The sequence below is a fragment of the Bicyclus anynana genome, chromosome 27 (genome assembly GCF_947172395.1).
Source record: "Bicyclus anynana chromosome 27, ilBicAnyn1.1, whole genome shotgun sequence".
NCBI classification, from domain to species: Eukaryota; Metazoa; Arthropoda; class Insecta; order Lepidoptera; family Nymphalidae; genus Bicyclus; species Bicyclus anynana.
The window spans coordinates 5584430-5610000 of NC_069109.1; the positions used below are offsets into that span (position 1 = coordinate 5584430).

General features: G+C 37.5%; 2 protein-coding genes across 3 annotated transcripts; one reads left to right on the forward strand and one right to left on the reverse strand.

Annotated features, from left to right (window-relative positions):
* Positions 1-1292: 1292 nt before the first annotated feature.
* On the reverse strand, positions 1293-13276 carry LOC112052536 (piggyBac transposable element-derived protein 4-like). The gene is made up of 9 exons (XM_024091656.2): positions 13117-13276; positions 12475-12894; positions 10374-10456; positions 8811-8939; positions 7950-8068; positions 6228-6326; positions 5312-5431; positions 4861-4902; positions 1293-4298 (listed from the first exon to the last, which is right to left on the reverse strand). The coding sequence occupies exons 2-9, from the start codon at positions 12868-12870 to the stop codon at positions 2590-2592; spliced, it is 2697 nt and encodes an 898-aa protein (XP_023947424.2). The 5' UTR covers positions 12871-12894; positions 13117-13276; the 3' UTR covers positions 1293-2589.
* A 400-nt stretch (positions 13277-13676) lies between these two features.
* On the forward strand, positions 13677-25487 carry LOC112052521 (uncharacterized). Of its 2 annotated transcripts, none has more exons than XM_024091634.2 (9): positions 13677-13814; positions 15595-15777; positions 16183-16392; positions 16945-17161; positions 19047-19225; positions 20076-20343; positions 21525-21625; positions 23243-23369; positions 24621-25487. In XM_024091634.2, exons 2-9 carry the CDS (start codon positions 15602-15604, stop codon positions 24729-24731), a joined length of 1389 nt encoding a protein of 462 aa, XP_023947402.1. In that variant the 5' UTR covers positions 13677-13814; positions 15595-15601; the 3' UTR covers positions 24732-25487. The 2 variants fall into 2 exon arrangements, with proteins under 2 accessions (XP_023947402.1, XP_052746061.1); XM_052890101.1 differs by lacking the exon at positions 13677-13814 and adding an exon at positions 13842-13959.
* Positions 25488-25571: the final 84 nt, after the last annotated feature.

A 25571-nucleotide genomic window follows, 5' to 3' on the forward strand; every position in this document is an offset into this window, starting at 1 on the left:
GCTACCTCTCATGAAATATTATGTAATTGGTCTGAGGAGTTGATAGCAGACAGTCGTCACAGAGGATAAGCGCCATTGCAAGCGCGCGGGAAATTCAAACCAACTGCTTGTTTATAAGAGTCGGCACAAGTACCTAATTCTATGTAGACAATAATATACAATACCTAGAAAACGTGCCTTTCACAGTTCACTGCTGCTCAACAACCTCCTTTGCAGATTCGCACAGCACACTATAGAGAATGTCCAACTAATAGGTACATGTATACCTCAGACCAATTATTGTATAGGACCTGCCTCGCTAGACGTTACTTTTCTGTCAAAGTATATGTCAACGATCTAATGCGATTATAAAAACTGTCTCTATAGAATCGATGTTAAATAGTTGTAATCGTGTTCGTCAGTTAAAGAGCTTCGTAAAAATACCTTTTTGTGTAATTGATTGTTTCGGGCAAAAACTTCTAGTTTAGTATAAGATATATACCAAATCTAAGCTCGTTTTCTTCAGAAAATGACAATTTTGTTCGTGACTATGAGTGCGATACAGGTCCTTCTGGTTTGAGATGTATACTTTGACGTATCTGTTCTAATCGTACCATTTATTCAATATCTTAAGCTCTTAAGGTGCCCGGCGTTTTGTGTACTTTTCCCGCGCGGCGTTTTTTACACAATCGTTTCTTCTACGTAAATTGCTTTTGTAAGACTACCAAATGTATGTTTTTTTATGTTTACTACGAGTTAAGCTATGCAATGTTTTAATTCGTTTGGCAAACTAAGACTCTGCTGTAGAGTAATGGTGCACGACATCGAGATGACGCGATTTAAAGCGTGTCTCGTATTTAAAGGATCATACCCATTGACCTCCTATAATATATAGAAGATCAATAATAATACCTCGATAATAAGACGTTGCTTATGTAATACATAATATAATCTATACTTATACTAAATCTGTAGAGGTCAATTCTGTACATGAAATATATTTCCAAAACAACTATCAGAATTAGTGATGCCAAAAATGCAATTAGTAAAATATTTGTCTGTCTGTATGTATGTTCGTTATAGAAACAAAAACTACTCGACGGATTTTAACAAAACTTGGTACAATTATTCTTCATACTCCTGGGAAGGTATAATTTTCATGACGCTACGATCAATAAGTGCAGAGCAGTGAAGGGAAATGTTGGGAAAACGGGAGAAGTTACTCCATTTTTACAGCGATACTACTGTAAGGGCCGGATTAAAGAGGTCTAAGGGCGGACGAAGTCGCGGGATAGTGAAATAAAAACATACACTTGTCCAAACAAAATCATTTATTTACAGCCCTTTAATTTTAATCAATAACCTAGCGTCGCCATACTTTATCAAGCCAAAGATGCAAAAATACCACTTTTAGGCTTGAAATAAAAAAAATACAAAAAAAATTATTCAAATTTAAAAGTTACAAACAGTATCCTTCCCTAAAGACAGCATGTCTGTCTGTAACCCTAAAAAAAGAAAGGGTGTACATCTCAGCATATGTCGTGTACCTACTATATAAAAGCATAATACTCTGCGCTGATTTTCAGCCGAGACCCGTGACGTCACAGCTAACATAAAAAATAAAAAATGTGAACAAATTCAATTCAAGTGAATTAAATTCAATTAGAAGCAGCAAATATGTTTAAAAATAATAATTAAGTATTAATTAAACTACAGATGTGATTTTTATATGAATTTATAATGTGATGTGTATTTATTTCTTAATGTATAAAATAAATATGTACCTATAATAAATAGAAAATCTTACTTGTACAATACTTGTACAATTAATAATACAGCATATGTAAATAAAAATAAAAACACATCAAAATCACCTACAACAACTGAAAAAATATGAAAATTTATTAGCATACCTACTCTTAATTTATATACAATGTAAAGAACTGTCATCATCCCTATTCTCCGCGATATTTAATAAACTTTTGCATTGTCATTTAAGTTGTGTTGTTTGAAATAAGTATAGACAATTGCCATTTATTGTTTTCCAAACAATTCTCCGCGATGTTTAATACACTTTTGCATTGTCATTTAAGTTGTGTTGTTTGAAATAAGTATAGACAATTGCCATTTATTGTTTTTCAAACAATCCTCCGCGATATTTAATACACTTTTGCATTGTCATTCAAGTTGTGTTGTTTGAAATAAGTATAGACAATTGTCATTTATTGTTTTTCAAACAATCCTCCGCGATATTCCAGATGCGCACTTTCAGATGCGATCCAATCAATTTGACCTTGAACTGGATTGGTTTTTCAACTTGAAAAACTTGATTGAGACTTTATTTATTTATTTATTTAAGCCTTTACAATCTAAATTACATAATATTTATTACATGCTTCACAGTTAAATTTCATCCCACTGCTGGGCAAAGGCCTCCCCCTTCCTCTTCCATTGTGTCCTTTCCATTGCTGATCGGGTCCAGTATGTCCCTTCAAAGGCAATCAGATCGTCTTTCCATCTACTAATTGGTCTGCCTCTTTTTCTTTTTTCCTCCCTTGGGCACCACGATGTTGTTATGCTACTCCAATCGTCATAGTGACGATTGAGACTTTACTTATACATATATTTTTCATGGTATAAGCGATAACAGCCCAGAATGCACAGATTAACTCGGCACGTGTTACAGCGCCACATCGTTGTCTTTTGGAGTTTAGCTTGGTAGCACAACTTGCAACGTTTCCTAGTCGCATTCCTGTCTGGTATATGGAAATCCGGCGTTGGCGGAGCGGGTGACGCCTGCGTGTTCAGCGATCCAGGGCAGTAGGTCTGTAGCACCTGCTCGACCAACTTGACTCTGAAGTCTCTGTTGCCCAAAGAAGTTCGACCGTGGTTAAAGATAACCATAGCGTTGTGTATCGACACGTTCAGAAGTCTCCGGAATAGTTTCTTGTACCAGAATACGTTTCTGGACCTCTCCATGGGGAAGGCGTCCAGCATTTGATCTTTATGATCAACGCCGGCCATACAGAGGTTGTAGTCCAGCACAACTTTGGGTTTGTTTTTATATAACCCGTGTTTATCTTTTCCGGCATCCACTGGACGGTGGAAAGTCGATATCAACGCTACTGCGCTTCTATCTTTCCACACGATCACACTCAAATCGCGGGTCGTTCTGACACAGACCTCGCCTTGACGCATATTACTACTCGTTTTTCTCTTCAGCGCTTCGGGGACGAACTCCCTGTAGAGTCGGAGAGTGCCCATGGTGTCAGTTCTGTGTTTAGCTTTCAGGACCCTCGACAAAAGCGGCGCATTGTAATAGCTGTCCATCACAACGGTGTGGCCTTTGCCGAACAAGGGTCTCATCAAGCTAAACACAATCTTGGACGTGGCATTCTCCAAGTCGTAACCCTGATCGCGTTCAATCGCTTCTTGTTGCGCCTGGAGCTGACTCTTCCCCGCATACACCACCATTCTCCACAGATAGCCCGTCCTCGACTCGCACAATTCAAAGCTCTTCACACCTATCTTCGCTTTTTTTGTTGCGATCAACTGAGCGAACGAAAGTCGCCCCTTCCATAAAAGGAGCGACTCGTCGATCACAACATTTTGCTCTGGCAGATATAAAGAGCTGAACTGTTTGTTCAAGTGGTCAATGACTGGCATAATCTTATGTAGCTTGGAGGGATGTTTGGGCAAGGAGTCATTGTCCACGAAATGCAAGCATTTCTTCACCAACAAGAAGCGATTGTATGGCATTATTTTGTCAAACTCCCCAATTCTTAGCTGTTTGAATTTGGGATACCAATATTCGCGGTCCACATTGTTCACGACCAAGGACTGCAGCATCAAGATCGCGAGGAACCTCCAGATTTCCTCAGCAGAGGTGTCCTTCCATTGGGAAATCCTGGCGCCCGATGTCGACACTCGCAAAGCTCGACTCGCATAGCGATTGGTTTCGCGAACGATGAGGTCGATTATTTGGGCGTCCCAGATTTTCGAAAAAACCCCAAAGGGAGTTTGTCCCGTGACGTCGAATGTCGGTCCAGCAGATGCGGTGAAAGTTTCCCTTTCACCCTTGAAGTTGTCGATGTCGCCACGCCAATCGAAATGTAACAAGTCATTGTCCTCGGTCAGGGCTCGGAGGGCTATGTCTTCACAAGCACCCAACCGAGCGACGTCCTCAACAAGAGTGTCATTGACGTCGTTATCGTGGTGTGAGGTATAGTTACACTCAGTCCTCCGTCCCTCCGTTTCGCTATCGCTGCCACTGTCACTAGCCTCCTGAACGAAGATTGGATCGCAGACAAGATTGTCATCTGTGGGATATATATATTTTACTAGCGAACGCCCGCGTGGAATTTAGTTTTTCACAAATCCCTAGGAAACCATGGATTTTTCCGGGATAAAAAGTAGCCTATGTGTTAATCCATGCTATAATATATCTCAATACCAATTTTCAGCTAATTCAGTTCAGTAGTCGAGGCGTGAAAGAGTAACAAACATTCATATAATTAAAATCATCAGTTTTCGCTAAACTCGGGAGACCATGGATTTTTTCGGGATAAAAAGTAGCCTATGTGTTAATCCCGAGTAAAATCCATTTCCATTCCAAATTTCAGCCAAATCGCTTCAGTAGTAGCGGCGTTATAGAGTAACAAACATCCAAACATTTATACAAGCTTTCGCGTTTGTAATATTAGTAGGATTTATTGCTGCTACGAGACTAGACCAATAGTCCACCACGCTGGTCCAATGCAATTGGCAGACTTCACACACACAGAGAATTAAGTAAATTCTCTGGTATGCAGGTTTCCTCACGATGTTTTTACTTCACCGTTTGAGACACGTGATAATTTTGTAAAATGGCGTGGAACTCACCAATTTCCTGTGACACGGCAGACCCCGGCGTCGAGCTGGACTCTGAAACAAAAATTAAATCAATACAACATATTGTTATCGCCGCGTTGCAACGACTTGCGGTACGGACGGCTTCAGTGTGCTCGTGGCGTTCGAGCCGTCCACATCTCTTGTTGTGTAATTCTTTATGGGTTACTTGGGATAGGCGGGGAGAGTGACTTGAGTGGAAAAGGGGAGTGTTAGTTAACTGTCAAAGGTACCTTTAACCCTACACACAACGTTCACAAGTGCGTGACTTCACTCAAGGTCATTCTCTGACATTCTAGGGTCTTTTTTGGTTACAGTTTGATTTGTTAATTAAGTTGTCCTGACAAGTGTTGTGAATCATAACCTTTGTTCGACATTAGTTTTCTTATTTTTGTAATCACTTTTGAGTCCTATTAAAAAGATATTTTTGAAACATGTTACTAACTAGGTGAGAGTCCAATGAATTCAAAAGTAGGTACTGGATTCACAGGCGGCTCAGTCACCTGCACCATGCCCGTGGATGGCGGTAACATAATGGGCGCGATATCGTCCTGGATAGACCAATCTGAAATAAAAAAAGTACAATGTAAAGTCACATTAAGTAACCAGAGTGTGTCTTTACAAGCAACATACTGAAGCCGGTTTAACCCATTGAAAAAAAAAACAAACATCACGCGTTTCCTTGACATCCGCATATACAAACTTTTTTAATAGTTTGTATTTCAAAATTTAACACTCACAACAATTACGAAAATAATATAATAATCAATGAAAAAATACCCCATCTTAGCTCTTTACTTTTGTAAACAGTTTTTAAAATATTGAAAACATAAGACGCCATTTTTCTTGAATAATATTGAAAGTTACTGATGCTACGGTTCGTGTCGTACTGACTCGAGAACGTATTACTTTTTGAATTTCGTATTTGGAGCGGCTACGACACCGTCGTGTTCCGTAGGCTCCATCTGTATATTATTGATTAATCTGTATGTAAAGTGTAGAGTGAGCAAACGCAAAAACTATTTTCAGATATAGGAACTATTAGACATTATATATTAGTGAAAGAGACAGAATACAATGTCTACAATTGTATTCTGTCTCTTTCACTAATATATCCTTACAAAAAAGAATAATAAAATACAAATTAACATAATATAAAATTAGATAATATCAACTAACCCACTAACAATCTACAAAACTTGTAATCCTTAATAATAATTTAGAAAAAAAAAGTCTGTAACTCTAAGGAAATAAAGCAAATTTTTATTAATTTATTATTTTTTTAATCATACATATGAGTGAAAAAATCAAATCAAATATCTACCAAAGATATTAAATAGATTTTCAAACATGTCACTAACCCGGTGCAACTCCAACGTCTCTTTTTATCCGCTTCGGCAACGATTTGTGCGGAGAGTCCTCAACTTCATTGTCACTGTCCTCAATAATGACGTTCAAATCTGGAATAAAAAAGTACAATGTAATGAGTGAGCAAACGCAAAAACTGTTTTCACAATATATAGAAAAGGTTCCTTTACAGAACAGAATGTCCCGTAAATCTATATCTATACTTATAATAAATCTGGTCAAATTCTATATGTATATTGGCAATTTGAGATTTTACTTATACCATTTGTAACAACAATCGTTACCGTAGCATAGAGCACTACTAGCGCCATCTAGAATCTATACTTATAATACGAATTCTGTACATTGAAGATATTAAAAAAAAATTGTTAGGGGGCATTATATAATCGATACTGAAGCAAAAATATTTTTTTTAGATTTTTTTCTGTCTGTTTGTCTGTCCGTGTTTTTTCGTTATTCGGGCATCACGCTGAAACTACTGAATGAATTAAAATTAAACTTGGCACGGTTTAAGACCATAATACGGAGAAGGTTATAGGATACGTTTTATTGAGAAAATAATATAAGAAGGGAGTGAAATTGGGGTTGAAAGTTTGTATGGAAAGTCTTTCATTTTTTGAATTACAGTTTTAAAAAGTTGTTCATAAATCATGAAAAAAATACGAAATATAATAAAATTAAATTTTTTTTTAATTCAAACTAAAGTGGTGATATAGGGCTTGAAAGTTTACATTGATTTTCACGCGGAGGAAGTCGCGGGCGTCCGCTAGTAATGGATAAAACGCAAATGATAGATACACCACCTTGATTATCTAAAACTAATTTGAATAGTTTTCCGAAATCTCTAAGGTGACCAAAGTTATATTTTTTTTTCGGATTTTTCATAATTTTCTATCTTGAATCATTTTTTTAATATTTTTTTTCCTTTTGGGTTTATCTGCTATTAGTATCATAACTATAAGCAGATGTGTTCTGTGATAACTTCGCTTTTCGAGTGTATTCCCCAGTGAGAATATCCCCTCATTGTTTTTATAGGTTAATAGGTTTAAATAATGTGCTTTCTTTTAAGCCTGCTCTAATATGTTCTGTGAATCATTTTTTTTTAATGCTGGAATTAAGATTTTGAAAATCTGATTTTCGTTAAACATTACAGATTAATTACAAACGCAGCATTAAAAAAAGTGGTTTAAGATTTTTGAAAAATCTGAATAAAAATTATCACTTGGTCGCCCTAGGGATTTTCAGAAAACTATTCAAATTAGTTTTTGGTAATTAGGTGGTGTATCTATCATTAGCGTTTTATCCATAAATTACAGGACATCCTGTATAAGTATATAATTATTATTGTATATTGTTTATATGTATATTTTTAAGTAGGTGTATAAAATTTTGGTATAAATATTTATTTATTTATTTTAATAAATTGTGTTTGTGTTTTTATAAATTCCTTTTTCTCTTTTCGTGTGTACAAAGGTAAGGGTAGGTCCCTATATATGATTATTTATTATTTTCGTTATTTATAGGTTGCCCGGGAGTGATCGCTTCTTAGCGATAAGGTCGCCTATTGTACCTACTTAATTTATTTCTTTTGTCTTCATTTTATAACTTTCGGCGTACAATAAAGACTATCATTATATGAAAACAGTTTTTTACGTTTGCATTAACATGTACGAGAATGGAAAAGTATATGATAAAACACTGCACATTGCACATACCACGAGGCACCTTCCACAAGCCAATTGATTCCGCAGGAGGCACAGAAGGGGTGCCTGGTGCCAAAGGGCTAGCAACCCAAATACGGGAATTATCACCCTGTTCCTTGCCTTTTCCTTTTCTGTGGTTAAAAATAAATATTTGGTTAAAGCATCGATCTCCTATTAAAAAGTGGATGCACAATCAGCGACCAAAAAAGTGCCAAATTCATCTTCTTGGCACTCAAATAAAGTCGTTGCATTTGCAAATTCAACCTCCTTAATGTTGAATTTGCTCTGAATTTGGGATTTTATTCCATTGCAAGTGTATGGACTATATTTAAAGGCCTTTAGGTATAATTTTCTTTACCAATAAATCTAAAACTGTCAAAGCAAAATTGGTCAATTTTAGAGTCATGAGTCAGAGATGGTCCAAACTTGTATGGAGCCCAGGTCCAGTCATTGTACCCTAGTATTTTTGATTATACCAATCTACAAATTTACTTTAATTCTTTCGAAATAATCTCCCAAGAAATAAAACACTAATACAGGTAATAATGGCGGATAGATGACGTTTTCAATGCAGTAATCGATTTGACGTTTGCTGTCAATTTTCATGTCAAAGTTGCTCTATGGGCGCCATCTTGATATAACTCAAAAACTTGGGTTTTAATTTTATTTATTTCTTTTTATTTAGTTACATTTATTCACTTTAATAAATTTTAATAAGATCCTTGTATTTTTTAAATTTTAATGATATGGGGTAAGAGTGTACCTGAAATGGACTATCTCCTTTCTACATGATTGTGCGTCTTTTTATTATAAGAGGTCAACGGTATGTAGGTTATGATTGACTGACTACTGTGAACATTTGTTGATACTCACTTCGACTTTGGGGCGTCCTGTTTCCTGTCTCGCTTGTTTGTCAGTTGTTGCTGGTCAGGGTTTAAGTTGGCGCGACGCTTACGATCTTGCGCCCTGATCTCTTTCAACTCCTCCGCAAAGGACTTCCGGCTAAAAATTATAAAAAAATTAATGCATACTGCATGAGCAAATGAATACGTTAATTTTTGTCACAATCGGGATGATGAGTAGGTTTGAATATATTGATTTTTATGATACATTCGGGTAAATAAGGTCAATGTTAACTAATTTATCCATAAAAAGCAAAGATTTTATTTATGTAGGAATATATGTAATTGTTGATAGGTATGTATGTATATTCGTATGTGTTCATATATATATATATATATATATATATATATATATATATAAATATATTGATTTTGATTTAATATATTATTATCTAAGTGTAATATATCTTCTACTTCTCTTTTTATGTGTACACCCGTCTTTATGCATTATTCCTTGTATTTATTTTCTCTTTTTTCGATTGGTTGTCTGGAAGAGATCGCTCATTAGCGATAAGGCCGCCAATTGTACATTAGTTTTTAAGTTAATTTCTTGTCTGTTATTATTATTTTTGGTGTACAATAAAGTATATTTCATTTCATTTCATTCATTTCATTCATTTCATTTCATTCATTCATTCATTCATTTCATTGTCTGGATATTTGCAAAATAAATAAGATTATAAAATTTCAAAATCTATTAAATTTTTTTAACGTAATTAGATGAAAATTCATACAGTTTTAGCTTCCTTACATTAAATGTGACATTTTTTAATAAATGATCTATAAACATAAACGCACAAATAAAGAAAGTAACTTTGTTTAAACGCCCATACAAATCTAACGATCATTAATTGCCTACGACGTCATAAGTTCGTGCCATTTTGTATGGAGCGTTTTTCAGGGATCCGCGGCAGCGCCACAAATCTGACCCTTTAAATCCCTGTAACTCCGAAAGTAATGATCGCAGATACCCTGTTACTTTTACAAAATTGCTTTACTATTAGTATACTCTTCATTTATATACAATTTAAAAAACTGTCATAATCCCTATTAATGAGGACTGTACCACAATTGAAGTCCTGATGTGCCTGGAGTGGGGTCCACCACACTTGCACACGGTCGCATGGTCACAGATTTAGACAATCAATAAAAACACATACATTCAGGTCTGACATTCAGGTCTCCTTGTATTCCACAGTCTCATAATTTATGAAAGTCAAAAACACAGACTTGGTAAGATGCGGCATGTTGAATCAAGCAAGCTGAAATATGTAAATATAGCATAAGGAAAAACATCGTGAGGAAACCTGCATACCAGAGAATTTTCTTAATTCTCTGCGTGTGTGGAGTCTGCCAATCCGCATTGGGCCAGCGTAGTGGACTATTGGCCTAACCCCTCTCGTTCTGAGAGGAGACTCCAGCTCAGCAGTGAGCCGAATTTAGGTTGATAATGATGAAGTGTAATATATGTAATTGGCAGTTAGTGGTTAAAGGCTATATTTATTTCATTATATTAAGTATACTATATACTGACTTGTTCTGCAGCACGAGTGAGTCACAGCTGCGGCTCACAGCTGCACGAGGCTCGCACACATGTGATGCATCACATGCAGTGTCCTGTCAAATATAAAACAAACATTATTTCTCTTCACTGTCTATTGCTGAACTTTCAGTGTCAGCCTGCGGCTGTAAGTCACGAAACATATAGGCCAAGTCAGTTAAGGATTACAACTATGAAATCTATACTAATATTATAAAGCTGAAGAGTTTGTTTGTTTAATTGAACGTGCTAATCTCAGGAACGATTTGAAAAATTCTTTCAGTGTTAGATAGCCCATTTATCGAGGAAGGCTATAGGCTATATATTATCCCTGTATTCCTTTGGGAACAGGAACCACACGGGTGAAACAGCGCGGCGTCAGCTTGTATTAGGTAAAGGTAAAGTTTTCTTTCTAATACCCCATAACCCAGTAGATTTAAGTATTGTACACAATTCGCAAAACATAGAAGAAAGAAATACGGCAAATTTTCTAGGGATAACAGTGGATAAACATTGTAATTGGAAGGCACATATCGAGATAGTATGTAACAGAATAGATAGGTTTATTTACGCCTTGAAAAGGGTTGCACAAATTAGTGGAAAAAAAACGGCTCTGTTAGCTTACCATGGACACGTTTCATCTATATTGCGCTATGGATTAATTTTATGGGGTAACTCAATAGATGCGAAAAAAGCCTTCATTAAACAAAAGGCTTGTATAAGGTCAGTGTTTCAAGCCAATCCTTTAGATAGCTGTAAACCTCTGTTCAAAAACAATAAAATCTTACCGCTGCCATGCCTTTATATATTTGAAACGTTGCTGTTCGTAAAAAAGAATCCAACTCTGTTCCCTACCAAAAAACTAATGTGCCCAAACTGGCGGGGCAGGCAACCAAATAAAATCTGTGTGCCACCGAGACGGCTGGTTCTTCTCTCAAATAATTGCTTCTGTATGGCTGTTTCTTTGTACAATAAGCTTCCAGAATCATATAAAACTATGCCCCTAATAAAGTTTAAGCGAATAATCTTCTCCATTTTAAATAATAAGAATTATTATAGTATTGACGAGTACATGAATGACATGAAATTTTGTAATGTATAAATATTGACGTTTTATAATTGTAGGTATAATAAATTATTGTAAAATTCTGTAAATATTTGCACGCTGATATATCAGTAAATTGTGTTGGAATTTTTTATCTATAGTGTAAGAACCATTGTAACCCACAGTTTCAGCAAATAAATTATTATTATTATTATTATTATTAATAATAATTTCTCAGTAATAGCTCAGAGTTAGGATATTAGTGGTGCTATCCCCACGTCATACATTAGAGCATGTTGAGCTGTCAGTGCTGCACATTATCAGACATCTGATAATGATCATCACAAAATCACTCACACACTCTGAGCCCACCTACTCACATTGGAGTAGTGTTGTGTCCAACACACATTAGGAAAGTACACAACAATCACAACAACGTAACGGAACAACGAGCAACCTACATTGGCTCCTCAGCGACACTCCATGAGGCTATCGGCGACCTGGGCGGCCTGCTAAGCTTCTGGAGCGAGCTCGGCTGGATGGAATAAATCCAGCGGGAACCTACACCGGAGGGACCCACGCACAACGGCCAATCAAATGGCTAAGTGCGGAAACGGCCCAGAATAAAGAAGAAGAAGAAGAACAATCACAACAATAACTATACTACTAAAATATACAGACGCCACATAGCAACTCACCATAGCACCATAGCCGTGATGGCTCAGTGGATATGACCTCTGCCTCCGATTCCAGAGAGTGTGGGTTCCAATCCGGGGCATGCACCTCCAACTTTTCAGTTGTGTGCATTTTAAGAAATTAAATATCACGTGTCTCAAACGGTGAAGGAAAGCATCGTGAGGAAACCTGCATACTAGAGAATTTTCTTAATTCTCTGCGTGTGTGAAGTCTGCCAACCCGCATTGGGCCAGCGTGGTGGACTATTTGCCTAACCCCTCTCATTCTGAGAGAAGACTCGAGCTCAGCAGTGAGCCGACTATGGGTTGATAACGTACGTATAACATAGCACCACCATGAAGTGGACAGTCTCACCTGGAGATGCATGATCATATGTTCATTGTATGCATCTTCTTGTACATATTCCTCATTACAAAGGGTGCATCCAAAGGTGATACTCTCACTATTTAAGAGATTCTGTGTATTACAGGAAGCTGCTGCATTATTATGAAGATCTTCACTTCTAGCCTCATCCAGTGGCCACTCTTCCACCTTTACGCTCAAGTCAGATTCCCAGTCCAAGTTATCGGCACTTGACATGAAGTCAGAACTGTATTCATTTTTCACCACAACTGTTGCAACATCTCTCACTACAGATTCCTCTGCTGCTGTCTGTTCCTCTTCATCAGTGCGATGTATGTACGAGTCACACTGGTCAGCGCCTGTTGTCTGCGTAAAATTACAGTTCCGATGTTTTGTAGTGCGGTTCATCGTTGCTGTATGCTGCTTAGTAATCTGAAGTAACAAAGTCAATGTTTACATTAAAGCAAGGATATCAACTGACACAGTAGGATGTAAGTCCAGTATTTGAGAAGAAATGTAAGTGACAATCACAGGAGATCGAAAATGAATAGACAAAGTGACTCAGTGACTAAACCGACAGTCGCTTCTAATAAGAACTATGAAGGGAACGGAAGTAAGATTTAAATATGAATGAAACCAGTAAATAGTCAGTACCAAGTCTGAGCTACGTAATAATGGACTACTGTGATAAGCTTTTCGTTTAATTACTAAAAATTCAATTCTACAAATAATTCCGACTATTTCACTGCACAAAAATAACCAACCAAACCACAGACCACAAATGAAGCAACCAAACCATGAAACCACAGACCACAAATCATAGAGTACATTGAATATAGCCACAAATGAAGAACCAAACCAAATTCGAAAATGACCATAGAGTAGTATAAATTAATACATTGGGAAAAAATGACACCGTGATGACACATACACTTGACATTTGACAATTACATGGGAGTCGTAACAGTTGTTCTTTTAAACCGGCTGTTCATCTTTGAGTTCTAGCCTTTTGGTACCTAATGACCACAGACTGCTGCAGAATGCTAATAAAAACACTCCCTCTATTTCCGCTCCTATAGAGGCCGTACTTTAGTATTTTAGTCGGGTACAAACAATTTTTGGATTATTTATCCGCCCAAAAATAGTTCGTACTCGACTAAAATACTAATGTAGTCCGAACTAGGCCTTACTGAGACGTCAAAAATGCATGACAAAATCGAAATTCGAAATTCCGAGTTTGACGTTCACACTTCACACATTTGACAAACTGACATTTGCATAAAGTTTATTTATTTAAATTTTTATTAATTAACATCAAACCGTATTTACAAACAACGATAGAAATCAAATAGGTACCTAAACGTTCTTTTTACATAAAAAAACCCATTTGCAATTTTAGTATTATTTTTGCTCTGAATCAAAAAATAAACAGTGGTGTTTATAGGAAATTAATAATAACTCAATAAAATTACTTGTTATTATGTAAATAAGTTTATGGTTGGTATAAACGCATTATTATATATAAAGTTCTTATCAACTTGGGTACAATATTGTACTAGATAAAATAGCAATAAATCATTTTCCTTTCGCCTTTCCACAGTTGAACGATACGGATGTTATCACTATTCGTGATATAACAATATCCGCTGCGAATCAATTTGTTTTTTACGAAATATCTCTGAATAAAAGTAAATTTTTAATAAAAGAAAAGTACTACTCAGCAAACTAGCCAAGTCGAAACTGTTTTATATATTAAATACAGTGGGAAGTGATAAAAAAAACCAGAAAGTAGATACAACTTTTTAACAGAACAGAGGGCCTATTGGCAGTTTGATACTGATACTATCGCGTTGACGTAAACGTGAATTTCTAAAGAATTGAAACAGCGCCATCTAGTGGGTTGGCACAACAGATTCAAATCCATATAAATTCACGTTTACGTCAACGCGATAGTATTAGTATCAAACTGCCACTAGGCACTCTGGTTTCCTGTTTTTTGATTAAAAAGCTGTGACACTTTTCTAAAACTTTTTCGATGGCCTCCATGGCACAGTGTGCGGTGGATTTACAAGACGGAGGTCCTGGGTTCGGACCCCGCCTGGGCCAATTGAGGTTTTTTCATGTATCCAGGTCTGGCTGGTGCGAGGCTTTTGTAGTGGCTATTTACTACCCTACCGGCAAAGGCATACTGCCAAGTGATTTAGCATTTCAGTACGATGGCATGTAGAAACCGAAAGGAGTGTAGATTTTTCATCCTCTTAACAAGTTAGCATGCTTCCATCTTAGATTGCATTATCACTTACCATCAGGTGAGATTGTAGTTATGGGCTAATTTGTAAAGAATGAAAAAAGAAATAGAATGTGGTTTGCCAAAATATTTTTTTACTGCTCTTCATCATAGGTTAAATAGGTTACATGTTTGCTGACAGTGTTTTTGGCATTTAGAAAAATAGTAAACGTAAGTTGAAAGTTCCGTATTTTATATACGCAACTTTCAATTAGGTTTCAAAAGTAATCTTTTAATGATTTTTATTCAAAATAATATATATATATATAATACTAGCGGACTCGCTCAAGCTTCGCTTTGACTTATTAATTTATTTATTTGCACTTCTTCCCTATCCCTACCTTACACTACCATACTCCTACCCCTACCCCTACCCTACCCCTACCCTACCTCTACTCTACCCCTACCCTACCCTACCCTACCCTACAACTACCCTACCACTACCCTACCCCTACCCTATCCCTATACCATAAACCTACCCTACCACTACCCTACCCTACCCCTACCCTACCCCTACCCTACCCCTACCCTATCCCTATACCATACCCCTACCCTACCACTACCCTATCCCTATACCATACCCCTACCCTACCACTACCCTATCCTAGGATTTAGGGGTTTGAAAAATAGATGTTGGCCGATTCTCAGACCTACTGAATATGCACAAAAAATTTCATCAAAATCGGTCGAGCCGTTTCGGAGGAGTTCTAGTTCGAACACCGCGACACGAGAATTTTATATATTAGATATAGACTAGACCCTTATCCCAAGTACTATACAAAATTAATATTGTCATGAGTCAACTGCCCTATTGATGTTCTTATTGTATGAAAACCATGTTCCAGATCTGTCATGCCTTTGTCGTACGATACTATAGTAGTGGGGCTGGGTGCGGCGGGGGCCACCGCTGCGGCGACGTTGGCGCGCGCTGGGCGACGCGTGCTGGCGTTGGAGGCGCAGGACAGGGTCGGTGGACGAGTGAAGACTGTGCCCTTCGGTGACGGAGTTGTGGAGGTCGGTGCTGAATGGTGAGATGTGATTACCCAGTCGCTATGACCTCTGCTTACTATTGGGAGAGTAGGTGTAAATCTGGTCCAGGGCATTCACTTCCTCAACTTTTCAGTTATGAAAAAAAAACGGTGAAGGAAAACATCGTGAGGAAATCTCTATACCAATTCTCTTAATTCTGTGTGTGTGTGAAGTCTGCCAGTCCGCATTAGGCCAGCGTGGTGGACTATTGGCCTAACCCCTCTCATTTTGCGGGGAGACACTAGCTCTGCAGGGAGGTGATTATGGGTTGATAACGATAATGATGATACCTGGGTTCCCTGGACCAATGTATTGGCCAGTCAATATCCCCTTTGTCTGCATTATTTCTCTTCACTCGGTGCATATTATCACCGCTGGCTAATCATCATCATATACTTCTTCAGGATCCATGGCACTGACAACAGTAGAGTCTACGATATAGCTGTGAAGAACAACATATCTCTGGTACCCCAGGAACTGACCATGAATGTGTTCAAATCCAATGGCGAAGTCGGTGAAAGTGATCTAGTCAACGAACTGCTTATGTTCTGTCTGGGGGTCGTAGAGCACCCCCCCAAAGACCCTGAACCTTTGGGAAGTTTCATCACTAGAAGGTGCGTTTTTTTAATTTACCTTTATAAATATGCCAATCTGTCCGTTTTGGGGTTCTGGCATACCCCAAATGACACTGAATATTTGGGAGGGTTCATTACTAAGATGCGTTGCGTTGATATCTTGTGTGAGTGTCTATGTGACAACAATTTAACACCCTTCCCACCTTTAGGAAGATACTAAAGTATTTTTCAGATAGCATGGGTGAGAGTCGCCTGTATGACGTTCATATTACGTACTATTATCGTGAATCGCAACAAACTTTCAAAAGTGAAACGAACTGTCACCTGCATCATGCTACATGAACATCCTAGGTGTGTTTTCTTTATTTACCTTCAATATGTACAAGTCATGCGGCAATCTATCTGTCTGGAGCTGATCGACACCAAAATCAAAATCGAAATTCATTTAATTCAAGTTAGGCTTAGTTAGCACTTTACAAGTTAGCACTTTTGAAAAGTCAAGGTTTTTATTACGTAAACTAGCGGCGTTGAAATATAACTTACAAGCAATTATATTTAAACTCAGCATTCCCATGTATTGACTCTTTCCAGAGTAAAGGAGTATTTAAAAGAAAATCATCCAGAGGTGTTGAACGACAAGGATTTTGTGGACGAATTCCTCGAGTTCATGAACTTGGTCATCAACAACTATGAGGCCACCAATGACTGGAACGATTGCAGCGCACAAACTAACTACACCGAGTTACCTGGACACCAGCATGTGAGCTGGCACAGATATGGATATAAGACGTTCTTTGATATACTGTTGGTGAGTGATTGTGTCATTATAGTGAGGATGTGAGGTTAGTGACACTAAGAGTGAGCGAATCAGTGATTGAAAGAGTGAATCATTGATAGAAAGGTTGAATCTGTGATGCAACGAGTGAGTGAGTCAGTGATAGAAAGGTTGAGGTAATGAGCTGAGTCTAACAAGCGAAGTAACAAGTATAAAAGACAAATGTTTCAAATGATTTGATGTCAGTGTCTAAACTATGTTGAGTAACCAGCATGTGAGCTGGCACAGATAATATAAATATAAGACGTTCCTTGATATACTATTGGTGAGTGTTTGCTACAATATACTGCAATATAGTGAGCATGTGAGCTGGCATAGATATGGATACAAGACGTACATATACTGTTGGTGAGTGATTGATACATTATAGTGAAGATGTGAGGTAGTGACACTAAGAGTGAGTGAATCTGTGATGGAAAGAGTGAGTGAGTCATTGATAGAAAGATTGAGCTTAACTATGTTGAGAAACCAGCATGTTAGTTGGCATAGATATGAATATAAGACGTTTGTTGATATACTGTTGGTGAGTGATTGTTTCATTATAGTGAAGATGTGAGTTAGTGACACAATGAGTGAGCGAATCTGTGATGAAAAGAGTGAGTGAGTCATTGATAGAAAGGTTGAGGTAATGAGCTGAGTGTAACTAGCGAGATAACAAGCATAAAAGACAAATGATTTAAATGATTTGACATCAGTGTCTAAACTATGTTGACAAACCAGCATGTTAGTTGGCACAGATATGAATATAAGACGTTTTTTGATATACTGTTGGTGAGTGATTGTATGTTATAGTAAAGATGTGAGTTAGTGATACAAAGAGTGAGCGAATCTGTGATGGAAAGAGTGAGTGATTCAGTGATGAAAAGGTTGAGGTAATAAGCTGAGTGTAACTAGCGAGGTAACAAGCAATAAGGACAAATGTTTCAAATGATTTGATGCCTAAACTATGTTGAGTAATCAGCATTTGAACTGGCACAGATAATATTGATAAAAAACGTTCCTTGATATACTATTGGTGAGTGATTGTTACATTATAGTGAAGATGTGAGTTAGTGAACAAACAGTGAGCGAATCTGTGATGGAAACAGTGAATGATTCAGTCATAGAAAGGTTGAGCTAAACTATGTTGAGAAACCAGCATGTTAGTTGGCACAGATATGGATACAAGACGTTCTTTGATATATTGGTGAGTGATTGCTACATTATAGTGAAAATGTGAGGTAGTGACACAGAGGGAGCGAATCTGTGATGGAAAGAGTGAATGATTCAGTGATAGAAATGTTCATGTAATGAGCTGAGTGTAATGAGCGAGGTAACAAGCATAAAAGACAAATGTTTCAAATGATTTGATGTCAGTGTCTAAACTATGTTGAGTAATCAGCATGTGAACTGGCTCAGGTATGGATATAAGACGTTCTTTGATACACTATTGGTGAGTGATTGCTACATTAAAGTGAAGATGTGAGTTAGTGACACAAAGAGTGAGCGAATCTGTGATGGAAAGAGTGAGTGAGTCAGTGGTAGAAAGGTTGAGATAAAGAAGGACGTTGGAGGAAATACAAAAAAGGCTTTTTGGCCCCATATCAAAAGTCTTAAACTTGCGTATAGAAAGGACAACGCCAGATCCTGACCCAGTCAACTCAGAATATTGTGGAAAATGTAAATGTACTAAAAATATCCAATTTTAAATAAATGTTTTTTAATAAACCATTTTTACTGTTAAACTCTGGAATAAAAATCTGCCAAAAAAAGTAATTAAATCCATTACGTTATTTCTTTGTAGCAGACATTATTTACTTTTTTTTTTAAACCTTATTTCGACCTTGGGTTCGAGCCCTTTAAAGCGTTTTTATTTCAGAACACGTTTAGCAACGGTCCGGGCTGGCCGACATTGGACATCAAACTGAACATGGTAGTAGCACAGATAATATGGCCGAAAGACTGCACCGGACAAGTGAAGGTAGTCAGCAAAAATGGCGACACGTTCACAGCGGACAACGTAATAGTGACAGTGTCGCTTGGAGTGTTGAAGGAGAAGTACGTGTCAACTGCCCTGTAGCCAAGCGGCACGTCGATTCTCTTTCTACTATCGCTAAAGCTTCGAAAACTAGAAAAATGTATGCGAATGACAGATCTTGATCACGTGACCTAAATAAATTGATAGATTGATTGATTGATTGATTGATCAATAGCAAATGTCATTCCCATACATTTTTCTAGTTTTCGAAGCGTTAGCGATCGTACAAGAGAATCGACTTACCACTTGACTATAAAAAATCTATACCTAAAGTGTTTTTCAGATAGCATTGGTTCAGTGGTGGCCGTGATAGCCCAGTGGATATGACCTCTGCCTCCAATTACGGAGGGTGTGGGTTCGAATCTGGTCCGGGGCATGCACCTCCAACTTGTCAGTTGTGTGCATTTTGAGAAATTAAATATCACGTGTCTTAAACGGTGAAGGAAAACATAGCGAGGAAACCTGCATACCTGAGAATTTTCTTAATTCTCTGCGTGTGTGAAGTCTGCCAATCCCCATTGGGCCAGCGTGGTGGACTATTGGCCTAACCCCTCTCATTCTGAGAGGAGACTCGAGCTCAGCAGTGAGCCGAATATGGGTTGATAATGATGATTACGGTGACAGTTGCCTTATGACGTCCATAATATGAATTTTATTTTTAATTTTTTACAAGTGAGCCGTTGACCACAATCTCACCTGATAGTAAGTGATGAACAAGTCAATAATTAAAAAAAAACTAACACCATTACAAATCCAATATGGCGGCCTCCCCAAGATGGCGGACTGGTTATTTAAAATGTTTTCATTTGTAATTTTTAGTGCGTGTTTTTTAGTTTTGTAAACTATTTTTTGTTTTTTTTTTTATTTCAGACACGCAGATATATTCTACCCCCCATTACCGAAAGACAAAGTGGAATCCATTGAAAGGATACCCATGGGTTTGATGGGTAAAATTATTGTCAGTTTCGAAAACCCCTGGTTACCCAGCGGTGTGTTTTACGGGTTTCTGTGGAGAGGGGTCGACAAGGCGGGGGTCAGTGACGAAGATTATTGGACGACCAGGATTTTTGGATGCAGCACTCCTATGGGTTCTAAAACTGCGTTAACTTTTTGGACTAGCGGGGATGTTGGGAAAATGGTGAGTTTTTAACCGATTTCGAAAAAAGGAGGAGGTTCGTAATTTTTTTTTTTTTAATATTTGTTACCTGTGGCTGGTGGAAGGCTTCGGCCGTGGCTATTTACCACCCTACTGACGAAGATGTAAGCTATTTAGCGTTCAGTACGATGTCTTGCAGAAACCGAATAGGGGTATGGTATTTCATTTTTTACAAGTTAGCCCTTGACTACAATTTCACCTGATGGTAAGTGATGATGCAGTCCTCCTCTTAACAAGGTAGCCCGCTTCCATCTTAGACTGCATCATTACTTACAATCAGATGAGATTGTAGTCAAGGGCTAACTTGTAAAAAAAACCTTTGTTAATGAATCGCAGTTGTGGGAAAAATGTTTAATATATTTTTAGCAGACTCAGAAATGATTACAAAAATAAGAAAGTCAATGTCGAACAAAGGTTATAATTCACAACATTTGTCAGGACAACTTAATTAACAAATTAAACTGTAACCAAAATAAGACCCTAGAATGGCAGAGTGACCTTGAGTGAAGTCACGCACTTGTGAACGTTGTGTGTAGGGTTAAAGGATCCTGACAGTTAACAAATTCTCCCCTTTTCCACTCGAGTCACTCTCCCCGCCTATCCCAAGTAACATATAAAGCAGTGGCGTGCCTACGGTTGTCGACCAAGGTATGCACTAGTAATATAATTAAGCCGAAATGTGTTAACTTTATGCATGGCTTGGATGTTAGGTTTATTTTCATTACGGAATTTCTAGATTCGGTCGCCGCGCTCAAAATCCGCGATAAAAGCTATGCAATAGCCATCAATCGAATATTAAAAAATTGGATGCACAATCAGCGACCAAAAAACCAAACACTACTTCTTGGCACTCAATTCGACTAGTCGCATTTGCAAATTCAACCTTAAACTCAATCCTTAAGGTTGAATTTGCTCTGAATTTGGGATTTTATTGAATATTGGACTATATTTAAAGGCCTTTAGGTATAATTTTCTTTACTAATAATTCTAAAACTGCCAAAGCAAAATTAACCAGTTTTTAAGTGACATTTTCTACATGTCCGTCCTTTTATTATAAGAGGTCAATGGTGTTAGGTTTGTTTTCGTTACGGAATTTCTTGATTCGGTTGCTGCGCTCAAATAAACTATGCAATGGCTTAAAAATATTTAATATATATTTACAGGTAGAAACTTTACCAGAAGATGTAGTCAAAAGGAAAGTTATGGAATTGTTGCGAAAATTCATGGGAAAGGCGAACATACCGGAGCCGACGGGGATTATTAAGTAAGATGTTAAATTGGTTATGGACACATATTCGGCTCACTGCTGAGCGCGAGTCTCCTCTAAGAATGAGGGTTTAGGCCAATAGTCCACCACGCTGGCCCAATGCAGAATGGCAGACTTCACACACGCAAAGAATTAAGAAAATTCTCTGGTATGCAGGTTCCCTCACGATGTTTTCCTTCACCGTTTGAGACACGTGATATTTAATTTCTTAAAATGCACACAACTGAAAAGTTGGAGGTGCATGCCCCGGACCGGATTCGAACCCACACCCTCCGGAATCGGAGGCAGAGGTCATATCCACTGGGCTATCACGGTTAAATAATGCCCTTCAACATTATACAGAATTGGATGTACAGTTTTATTATTTAAAAAAAAAAAAAGTTTGTGTCAGCTCCGACGCACGAATGGAGTTTACTCTTTCAGATCGACTGTCTAAATAGTGTATGTTGTGCAGCATACACTGTGTACGTCTCAATACTAACGCTTGAGAAGTGAAAGGTGCGCAACCGAGGTTCAGCAGCGCTCATTGAAAGGTGCACAGAATAGGTTGCGCACAAAACATGTAACACTGTCATTCGTACTCTATGTACGTCTCAATAACTACGCCTGAGAAGTGAAAGGTGCGCAAACGAGGTGCAGCAGGCCGCAGCGCACGGTGAAAGGTGCGCAGAATAGGTTGCGCACAAAAAACGTAGCGCTGTCATTCGTTCATCGAATTTAACTGCCCATATTTTTTTTTTATACCGCGGCTATACAGGAAGAAATTTTTTCAAGTACGGATATTTTTATATTTTGTACATAAACAAAATTTAATGAACACGTATTTTTTCTTTTTTTTTTTAACTCAACAATAACAAAGTTATCGTTAGCTAAAGTTTAAACATTTAAACAGAATTTGAGGGTCACCCTATCGCTGTACTAAGTAATAGCACAGTAATAGGCAACTACAAAATCAGCTGGTAGGTACTAGGTTAGCGAGCGCCCGCGCCGAGGGCCGTTGACCTTTCTACGTTTATTTTTGTACCTATTATTTTTTATAATAATTAAAGGTCGTCACTTTTGAGTTGAGTATAGATTTTCCCTTCATACTTTATTGGGCTTAGGACCATCAATAATGCGTAGTAATAATAAAAATTATAAACTTTCGATTGGAATAATGAAATACAAATGATGATTATTATTACGCAAACTTTTGCATTAAAGTATGATTCGACTTAAATGCGCAAGCGACGGCAGATTGTCTGTCACTGGTCGCCCATCGGCAATTCGGCAGGCGTCCTCAGGGATTTTTCGATCCCCTCACCCCTGCCACCCCCGTCAGCCGAAGCCGAAGCGATATGACTACTGCCGGTATTTCTTTGTCGGCGTCTTACAAAGTGCCGCCAGCAGTTGCGCAGTTTGTTTGGGAATGTGTCCATTATTTTGTTATTTCTGAGACATAAATTGAAAAAAAAAATTACATAAAATGTATCGAACTGTTTGTGGATTTATGTTCTATTAATGATACAGAACCACGAAAAAAAATGTCCGCACTAAAGTCCGAATCACCCTGTATATGAAAAATCGATTGTTATGGAGTGGAGAGTGGATTTTTTGTTTTTTTTTTGTCACTAGGTCGAGTTGGTACTCCAACCCTTACACTAGGGGCAGTTACACGTATGACAACCTGCTGGTCACCCAGTACCCGAACGCGCGCGCGACCCTCGCGGAACCCTTGCGAGACGTCGCGGGAACCCTCAGGGTAACCCTATACTATATATCTATACTAATATTATAGAGAAGAACGACTTGAGTGTTTGTTTGTGATGTAGGTGATGATGATGATGGTGATGATGATGACGATGATGATGATGATGATGATGATGATGATGGTGATGATGATGATGATGATGATAATGATGAATATGATGATGGTGATATGGTGATGATGATGATGATGATGATGGTGATGATGATGACGATGATGATGATGATGATGATGATGATGATGATGATGGTGATGATGATGATGATGATGATGATGATGATGGTGATGATAATGATGAATATGATGATGGTGATATGGTGATGATGATGATGATGATGATGGTGATGATGATGACGATGATGATGATGATGATGATGATGATGATGATGGTGATGATGATGATGATGATGATGATGATGGTGATGATGATGATGATGATGATAATGATGAATATGATGATGGTGATATGGTGATGATGATGATGATGATGATGGTGATGATGATGACGATGATGATGATGATGATGATGATGATGATGATGATGATGGTGATGATGATGATGATGATGATGATGATGATGATGGTAATGATGATGATGATGATGATAATGATGAATATGATGATGGTGATATGGTGATGATGATGACGATGATGGTGACGTAAGATTGAAGGCGGTGCCAAACAACAAAATGATAAGAGCCTATTTGGTATAGCACCGCCTTCAAATCGATCAATAGATAGAAAAGTAAGATCACAGAGTAAACCAACAGCGTGGTGAAAACGGTGAAACCCATTAAAAAAAACCCCGTCTCCTTGACATTCGCTACAAACTTCTTTCATAATTCGTATTTCTAACTAACAATAATTACGTAAATTAATATAATAATCAATGAAAAATACTCCTTCTTATTTCTTTAGTTTTTATAAACAGTTCTTAAAATATATAAAAACGCAAGATGTCATTTTTCTTGAATAATATTGAAAGTTACTGATGCGACGGTTCGTGTATTACTGACTCGAGAATGTATTCGTTTTTGAATTTTGTATTTGGAGCGGCTACGACACCGTCTTGTTCCGTGCTTATTTTTCGCTTTTTATACTAACGCATCACTTCTATTCTTAAGATTTTATCTCACCATGAGATTTCCTGAGGCCGAAAAAAAACAATCGAGAGTTGTTATTTTTTACGCTCAAAACACTCAGAACTCAGAGCTACAAAACCAATTTTTTTTTTTGTTATTGAAGGTACTATTCGCGGGTGAAGCCACAGACTCTACATACTTCTCCACAGTGCACGGAGCGAGCGACTCCGGTTACAGGGAGGCTATGAGACTACTGCCCAGTAGTAAGATATAGGAAGAATGTAAAATAGGGATGATGACAGTTTTTTAAATTGTATATAAATGAAGAGTATGCTAATAGTAAAGCAATTTTGTAAAAGTAACAGGGTATCTGCGATCATTACTTTCGGAGCTACAGGGATTTAAAGGGTCAGATTTGAGGCGCTGCCGCGGATCCCTGAAAAACTCCCCATACAAAATGGCTCGAACTAATGACGTCATAGGCAATGTAATGATCGTTAGATTTGTATGCGCGTTCAAACAAAATTACTAATATCTTTGTTATTTGTGCGTTTATGCTTATAGTTCATATATTAAAAAATGTCACATTTAATGTAAGGAAGCTAAAACTGTATGAATTTTCATCTAATTACGATAAAATACTTTTAATAGATTTTGAAATTTTATAATCTCATTTATTTTGCAAATATCCAGACAATCATTGCTTTTTATGTATAAATTAGTTAACATTGGCCTTATTTACCCGAATGTATCATAAAAATCAATATATTCAAACCTAGTCATCATCCCCATTGTTGTGTTCATATTATGTTTTTATTTTCTTTCTTTTTGGAACACAGTTCTAGGTTAGACGGAAAAAATTAAGACCAAAAATTGTAACGACACTGTACCTGCGTAAGAAGGTAATAAGGTACCGTATACAAGTGAGAGCTGCCTCATCCAGTTACTAATAATTAACATAATCATTATGTATATATGTAAAGTTTGTATAATGTTTGTACACTTTTTAATAAAGCAATATCATTTATTATTACTTTGTTTTATTTATCAAAGACGTACCGCCAAGCGATTTAGCGTTCCGGTACGATGTCGTGTAGAAACCGAAAGGAGTGTG